The sequence below is a fragment of the Falco punctatus genome, assembly GCF_963210335.1.
Source record: "Falco punctatus genome assembly, chromosome: 8".
In the NCBI taxonomy this organism is placed as follows: Eukaryota; Metazoa; Chordata; class Aves; order Falconiformes; family Falconidae; genus Falco; species Falco punctatus.
The window spans coordinates 61,320,833-61,329,853 of NC_137588.1; the positions used below are offsets into that span (position 1 = coordinate 61,320,833).

The following is a 9,021-nucleotide window of genomic DNA, read 5'->3' on the forward strand; positions in this document are numbered from 1 at the left end:
CTGTGCCAGCCACTAGGACAAAAATTAACTATCCCAGCCAAACCAGAACAATATCATAGCATCAACACATGACACTAAACAAATCTGACACTGAAACTATACAATTCAACATTAACCTAACAGCAGAAGTTACCTTTCAATTAGAATTAGCTCCCCACACTACCAGTGAAGAATCAGTGTTTCACATTGAAACTAAGGTATCAATTCTGTTGGCATTTAGTTACAAACTCATGCATCAATTCTCTTACTTGTTAACATCAGCTAGCAGAGCAAATGGACAAAAAAAAAAATCATATGGAACATTACAACATTAATAACTGCAGGCCCACTTTTGTAGAAGCTTGGAGCTGGAGCAAGATAACATTCACAGCTTCACTGAAAAGCTACTTTAGTAAGAAGGGCAGAGAAAGGGACAATATTCAAAGCAGCATTTTAACAGTTTCCTTCCTAACTGATACTTCATTAATCCTGTTATGTCGGCTAGAGAGACATGAAGGACTCCGGGACTTATAAATCATCTACAAGATTTGTCCACATTACATTTTACAGTTTCAGCACGTCAGAACTCCAGAAATTTTGAGGCACAATCATGAAATTACAATGACTAATTTGCTGTAACCCAAGAGTCAAGTATTTCTACTGCCTCTCCCCAGGTTTGCCAAGTACGTGGTTCTAAACAGGCCAGAACCCTGCCTAACAGGAGGATGTGGTGCAACAGATGGGTAAGAGTCTAATATCAGTGGATGTATTAGATCACTTTATTTATTAGATCACATTTAAAGCAAATCACACATCTTAACTCAAATTCTGTTTAGAAATATTTCAGTCTTTTGTTTAGCTGACAATTATAATCCCCTTGATTATGGAAGTGAGTGAGGGGGTAACACGTGCTAGTAACCAGTCAGATGTTTAACTGTGCAACAAGCAATAATGCATTACGAGTTCAGGCATTATGTGTGATCTTAAATTTTTTACCTTGCAACTGGGAACAGGTCTGTCCAAGACAACAGTGGTTTAACCGTCTAGTTGCTATTTTTGCAGTAAAGCGTAAGTGTGGAAGAAATGGACATTTTCTTCTGATGTGATAAATACGACCAGCAAATCAAACGTAGTCTTCTCATTATAAACAGGAAGATAGAACAACTACAGCATGAAAATAGTTACAGCAAAATTTGTATACAAAATCGTATCCACTACAAAATTGAATAGAATTCAGTTTACAGTGTGCAAAATGTCAACACAAAAAAATATATACTCTATTCACATCAACTCACTATTCTTTCCCCCTTGAAAGAAAAAGTAAAATAAAATCATCTTCCTCAAAAAACAATTCATAGCAACAAGTATTAAACAGTCCTGAACTAAAAATTTCAGGATCACCTCCAGCAACCCTTAGTCTAGAAATCAGGGGTCACGGCACAGCTCTATGAGATACAGGCAAGATTATTACAGGCCACTTCACCCTCTAAGTGGCAAGTAAATTATTTTAATTGCTCTAAATCTTTGATTCCAGACAGAAAGTCATCAAAGACAACCATATCGTATTTGATCCTTCCTTCTCACTAGCCGCATTTATGAGAACCTTATCTCTTAATAATGAAAGCATTCAGACATAAATATTTGTAATCAAAGACTTGAACTCTTCCAAAGTGCTTTGTCATTCACCCAAGCAATCAATCTAGACCCAAACTTTTAAATTCATTAATTTCAACATTGTCTCTTTCCCATCCATTTAATGTGTAAGACAAAAAAAACAACACATGGTACAATGCAGTCTCTACAGTTTAGCTAATCTGACAAAATTATTTAAAGTGCAATTTAAAAACAAAGGGGTTTTTTGTAAGCATAAGCTTATTTACCGCAATATTTTAATACACCAGCATGAGTTTAAGTTTGATTACACTTGAGTAAGCTGGGCTGTTCTAAGTATTTTAATGTACAAGCTTTTACATTTGAAACGTTAATATTTTGGAAAATAGCTGCATTAAACATTATTACAAATAATACTGAACACCAAGTGCATCCAGCTTCCCATAAAGATAGATTTGCTAAAGGCAAAAAGTTTCTCTAGTCCTCTTTTGACTACATCAGAAAGATTATAAAGACATGGGGGGAAAAAAAACCACAAAAAATTTTAATGTGAATGGAACATTCAAACTGAAGGTCAGAGAAGCCCAAGCTCACTGAAGTTTGAAGCACCTGTAAACCACATACCTAGAGAAGTGTTAAGTACACTTAATCTATTTTATTTTTCAATATACCACAAACATTCTAGAATGTTTTGCTGTTACATGACTAGCGGTTCTCCAGGTATAAAAATTCAAATTTGGAAATCAGTTTTCAGATTTCATTTTTAAATTCTTTATTTGCATAGAAAGCAACACCCTGATTCTACTATTTTGTCCATAAATGTAGAGTATTTACCACGTTGGCATCATATCAGGAAACCACATTCTTCCAAGGTGTTTGGAGACTTCCAGATGAAGCCGATCTAAGCTATAATCATTATCTGGAATCAGTACCTCCTCCATTATAGAAAGCTGGGTAAGCCTGCCCCCACACATCTTTACAAATTCAATAAAACCTCTGCAAGTTACTTCACATTCACCAAGTCCCATTGCTGTTAAGTTCTTACAGCGCTCGGCAATCCGAATAAGTTCGTCATCCAAAGGCTGAAGTCCGTTAGCACATACAACCAACTCAATTAACCTTGGGCAATTCATGCCAATGCGACCTAACATTGCTTTGCTCACTGCACGACCAAAGTAAAGGTGTGTAACAGGGGTTTCCTCTCTGAAGAAAGCATCAAATTCTTCTTCGTATAAGAAGAAATACATTACAATGTTGACTTTGGGGGAGTGTTTAACAAAAGCATCCCAGCTTTGCTTTTTAATAGTGTGAAATTCAACCTGTCCAGGGTTTTCACTCACAACATCTATGCGAAGATGTTCAAGATCAACATGCTTTTCACTTGAAAGAGCCAGCAGCAGTTCATCACTTAATATGTAATAGTTCAAAGCCAGCTCCTTAAGTCCATGACACTGGTCAGCAACACAAAGAATTCCTGAGGAACAAAAAAAATCACTCTGTAAAATCAAAAGTGAATGTAAGCACAGTTGTTTGCTGTAAAGCTCAAGCAAGTACTAATTCTACTGCCTAGAATATTCATGCCTATATCCAAATCCCATGAAATATTATAAGGTTTAGACACCCACATCCTTTTACGGGGTTTTGGCCATAAACACTTAACAGTAAAAGAAGCAAGTCTAACTAGTCGCATTCATTTTTGATCTGCGTATCTTTCTTCCTCGTTGTCCTTCCCTGTGCAGAATTTCCTCAACTTTGAGGAAGCAACTGAAATCAGGTAAGATTCAGCTGAAGTGGCCACTGTTCCCTTCCTTAATATTCCTTCCTTCAGCATCCACCTATTTAAATGACCACCAGCAACCTAGTTTAAGAGCTATGCTAAAACAGACCCTTCCCTGAATTAAGCCATAAACAACATAACTGCTCTTAATCTTTTGGAATACAAAGTACACAGACCAAATCATCTTTTGTGGACTCTGGAAAAGAATACAGGAAAGAGACCAGACCAGGATTCCCTTTCCCTAGCACCAAGGTTTCAGGAGAAAGGTAAGTGAGAAGGGACCCAAAAGCCCTCTGAACTTTCTGGCAAGCCTGTTTTGAAGGGAGTGAGCTCTTCACCAACGAATGCTAAAACGAGCAAATTCATACTACCAGCTCAGGAGACACGAGGGCACTACAGAAATACACACTATTTTTTTTTTTTTAAATAAAACTTTGAAGCATTAACATTTTTGCTAAGTTAAAACTCACAGCACCTTGTGAAACATACAACTGTTTTCATCTCCTTTATCCCACCAACTAGGAGTTGATTCACGGGTCAGGGATTTTGCATGCCTGTTCCCACAGAATGCCAGTTAGCTAAGTTTACAAAGTTGCATGCATTAAGCAGCACACTTTAGTTACCCTTACACAAAACCGGCAATAAACGATTAAGTCCTTGGAACTTGTGTTAAAGAAGGCTTGTGCTAATTTTGGTGGCTTTTCCTCTCAATGCCCATCGTCAGAGGTACTCCAGCAGCTGAGAAGAATGTAAAAAAAGACACAACAGGACTCTACAAGATGCAGTCAGGTGAGGAGCACATCCACCTTCATTAATGCCACTCATTCAGTAACACAAAGGCAATATTATTCTTCCCCTTCCAACTGTCCAAAGTCAAGTCTGGGTCAATAAAAGGCCTCTCTGCTAAGAGACGCAGAAGTTTATGAGTAACTTGTTTCAAACTAAGTCTTGGTTTATGATACTTTACTACAACACTTTTCATATATATTCAATACTTACCAGCAGGTGATACATGAGGACAGCTGCTCATTTTTAGCAGTTTTAGAGTATCACTATTGTTAGCAACAAGAACCTTCAAGGAAGGATCATCAAGTGGTGTGTCATCTATCTTGACTGATGATAACGACTTGGAGTTTACAAAAACTACTGTCAGTGCTGAAGCAAAATGAGCCTGTTTGGAGAAGTTGAATGGGGGGCGGGGGGGGGGGGGGGGGGAAATAATCTTATGAAAAGACAGGCAGGAGTTCGGCACCTAAATCTCACATTTTGCACACACAGAAAGTACAAAAACGATCACTTCTTCGGCATCAGCTTTCTTGTGTTACAAAGAAAGGCCTATCTGAACATGAACACCAGGAAATCTTTGTTTAAAAATACGCTGCTGCATGTGACAAAAATTAACTTTATACTCAGTAGTTAATTCATCCACTCTGATTTATGTTTTCATGAAATAAGACAGGGATAAGTAGACATAGTGATAAGCCTGAAGTATTTAGAATTTATCTTCAGAAAAAAAGAAATGGCATTTATTTTATTTTCCAGCAAGTAACTCTGCTATAACTTGTAGAGTCAAAGAAAATATATCTCACAAATATTTTAACACTGTGTTGCAGCACATTGTCATGGTATCTTTTAATACAGAAATGAGGAAACTCAAATCTTCTAAACTATTCTCTATCTCTACACCACAAAGGATCAACACTACTAAATTTAATAATGGAATCAATGTGTAATTATTTTCCTAATACTAATGGATGCCGCAAATTAAGGATGATATACCAATAAATATATATTGTTTCATAAAAATTACCATCAATTGAATAACAACACAATAAGAAAGCTAAGCTAGTTTAAGAGTGAATTAAGTCACTCTAGTTACAGTTTGTAGAACATTACCTTAGAGACATTCATGAAGCTTGGTTTTGCTGTAGAAATCAAACCCAGTGTCTTGATAGAACAGTTCACCAACTGAGAAAGGATGTCACAGGCTGCTTCTGCTGACTCAGTACTACTATCAACCTATAAAAGCAATTTAAAAATAATGAAGTCATTCTTTATTATTATTTAGAAAACGGCACCATGGATACCCAAGACTACAAGTTCCACACCTACTCTGCTGTACTGCACCAGACTGCATTTACCACAAGGGCAAAGCACAACGTTAATTAGAAATTTCAAGAGAAGAAGTTCAGGGAAGTTACTATTACAAAAAATTTCCTGAGTATGACTGCTGTGTACTTCTAGTATGAACAGAGAGCTCAAATCTCAGCCTTCTCTTCAAATAACCTCATGCCTTCCTAAACAACTGTAATTAGTATTGGTGTTGTGATAACAGTGTATATGCATCTTTTTAAAAAGGATAGTTCTAGACTCTTGGAACAAAAAAAAAAAAACAACAAAACTTGGAAACACCTAGATATACTCCAACAAATTAATCCATTTTACCTGCAGGGACAACACCTTTGCATCTTAAATAATGAACTGATTCTCAATTCAACTATAAACCTTATGACTAGCTTTGGACAAATCACTATTTCATCTCAACTTCCTCCTCTGAAGTATCTGAGATGATAAAACAGTGGCTGAAAAAGCACAGAAGTTGCGTTAAGACGTTATAATGTCAATTCATTATAAGCAGTTATATAAAGTGCAGAAGTTACAGGTATTAAATAACTGGTTGTCCCTAAACTGCTGTGCAACCAAATCATGATGTCTCCAAATGTAACACTGCTACCAGTGCTGAGAAAAAGAAGCTTCTGATTTTCATCCCACTTTTAATATCAATCCTTTCTTCTGCTTTTCCTTCGCAGCTTAGGATTATGACATCCTCTAAGGAGAAGTGACTGAAAAAATATCCACAAAGCACCTCCAACTACGATCTTCTCAGTGAGAGTTACCTGTATCAAGCATTCAAATTGAAGTAGTCCACACGCATACAATCCTGAGACTACCAACATAGCCTTCATTTAAATGAAGGTTATTGTTACTTAATTATGTCCTTGTGTGTCAATCACCTGATCATACAGGCACAGCATCTTTCTCCCTTACCCATACTTCTTCAAAGTACGGTTCTAAAATTTCAAGACATTCTGCACTGTAAAGTCTTGTTTTGCAAATAAAGTATATGCGCAAGACAAACTTATTTCCTCAAATGCTTCCATGTGTAAAAAATATTTATCTGCACAGTAATCTGGTGAGTACTCAGATTGCCACTAACACTGATTCACAGAGACTATATATTCTGTATATTCTGAAACTGTATCATTCAGTTTTCACCCCTGTATTACATGATGTTAGATCCTTCTTTACTTTGTAGGGATTAATGCAAAAAAATGAAGGAAACAGTGTGCATGTGTGGAAATAAATTGTTGCAGTAGTTGTATTTTTAAACATAAGACTTCCCAAGTACAACACTTAAGCCAAGTGACATAGTGAAGCTGCACACATTACGCACAGTAATGTGACAAAGCCTTCATTCATCCAAGGCTTACCTTGAAGCTGACGTACTGCAGATGATCAGCATGCCTCTTTATAATCTGCTGAATGAGATCAGGATGTGTAGACTTTAAGTAAGAAGTAGCTGGCTGGCTAAGTTCAAATTCAAATCTCCTCCAGAGATCTGGGATGTGAAAAACGTCATTCCACCTTCGACAAACGGAAGATGCCCTAGCTCTATCAACTAAAGGTAGAAACTGAAAAATACGCAAAATAACATGGTGCGGAAGGCTTCCCCAGTCCATTGAGGCATGCAAATCAGATTCACCAAACGCTGAGCCATGTAAACAAGTTTTCTGGTTTTTGCTTTTCTGTAATGTTTGAGGACCCTCATTTTCAATCACAACTTTCTGCCTAGCTCTCTTCATCACGACGGTTTCAGGCACTGGAACAATACGATGTATTCAGTGTATTTGATGCGGTTTCCTGAAAGGTCTCGCATACAGCAGGTCTCTAGAAAAATACAGAGGAATAGGAGAGGAATGGAAACGAGGCACTGGAAACACAGTAAGAGATAACAACTCAATAACATTTAAATACAGTTCATTACTATAAAAAAAGGTATGCCCATAGGTCAATATCCAATGCACAGACGTTAGCAAGAACCTTCTTTCTCAATACCTTTCATTTTCCACAACTTGATCTGAATGTTGAGAACTTGGGTTTGTTAATTTACCAAGCGTAGTTTCATGTGTCAGTGCTTCATAGTATACAAAGCACTTTGTAGGGAAATAGTAAAGTATTTCACAGCAATTTAGTTTAGCAGTAGCAAATTGTGTATGTTTAAGTTTAAATTCAGCAGGCAAACTATGAAAGCTACTCACAGTTTCTAAAAGAATTTTATCAACAAAGAACCCAATTCATAAACTCCCTTTTTAGACACTGATGACCTTGGAATACATGTGTGCAGAACAGTTTAAGAATTTTTGTCTGCCTCCCCCACTGCTTTGCTTTGTTGGGTTTTTGCATTGTTTTATTTTGGTTTTGCCTTTTTTTTTTTTTTTTTTAAATCATGCCAGGCAGAGGAAAAATATTTGTACAACTAACAAAAATCTTCAGAGGCCACATATCAAAACAGGGCAAAGTAAGTAACATTAGCATGCTGGTTTTCAGCAGGAGAAGAAAGCAGTGACCCTGGAATACAGCAAACTACATGAAGGAACATCTGCCACATGAGCCAGAGTTCAGAAAAGAGCAGCACAAGGAAAAGCTTTGTTTTCACATGCTGAAGCAGTGCAATCTACTCAAGTTCATTCTAGACTGAATTCTACTATTCAGACAGTTCTCAACAACTGCCTTAACTGCTTCAAATTCCACTTGATTTCACAGTGGGATGAAGCCCCTTCTCAAATGTCCCACTAATTACACGTTCAGCCAGACTTTATCTCTTCCCAAACAGTGTGAAGCTAAAATTCTCAAAGCAACCATGCATTCTTCAAGAACAAACAGAACATGTTATCTGTCTTTACTGAACAATCTTCCACAGCAACCCTCACAGCATGTGTTCTCTAGATCAAAAGTTTTCCATAGCATCTTCATTACAGGAGGGGGGGGACAACCCAAAACAAAATCCAGAAACAGCTGCCAAAACACAGACTTTCCTATCAAAAACTTATCTCCCCAGCTGACTTGTATGGCTGATGAGGTGTCTGACTCGCTTGTGTGACTTACACACAAGTGTAACTCCATTTTTATGGAGAAAAAAACCCACAAACACATGTGCATTCTTTGAGAAGTGTGAAAGAACAGCCTAGACAATTAATCAAGAGCTGTTTGTATGACCAGCTTCACTACTGGTTGTCCTCCTGACAAATCATCTCAGCCATCAAGGAATTTATTCTAGCAGCTGTTAGAAATCCTCACTCAGTCTCTTTAAAGTTCCACTCATGACAGTGATAGGTAATATATGCAGAAGCTAGTAGTATAGAAGCTACTAGTAACGCTCTTTAAATTATGTTTAATAACAGATGTTTTTCTTCCCTGAATAGACACACGTGCCTTACATTAACAAGCAAAGGCAGCAAAGCAAAGGCAGCAAGTCAGAGAATGAAGAATATGCTCCAAAACCAAGCAGTATTTCTAAACAATACATTAGTGTTACTAACATAACAAAGATGCAAGTTCAGCATGAATAAACATTTTGCTACTAGACCACTTTA

At 37.1% G+C, this 9,021-nt stretch overlaps 1 protein-coding gene across 1 annotated transcript; it reads right to left on the minus strand.

Moving 5' to 3' along the window:
• Nucleotides 1-736: 736 nt before the first annotated feature.
• Nucleotides 737-7,230, minus strand: LOC308068239 (F-box/LRR-repeat protein 21-like; the record flags this gene model as incomplete). The annotated part of the gene is made up of 4 exons (XM_080398500.1): nucleotides 737-3,064; nucleotides 4,367-4,538; nucleotides 5,264-5,386; nucleotides 6,859-7,230. The coding sequence occupies 4 exons, from the start codon at nucleotides 7,228-7,230 to the stop codon at nucleotides 2,421-2,423; spliced, it is 1,311 nt and encodes a 436-aa protein (XP_080254626.1). The 3' UTR covers nucleotides 737-2,420.
• Nucleotides 7,231-9,021: the final 1,791 nt, after the last annotated feature.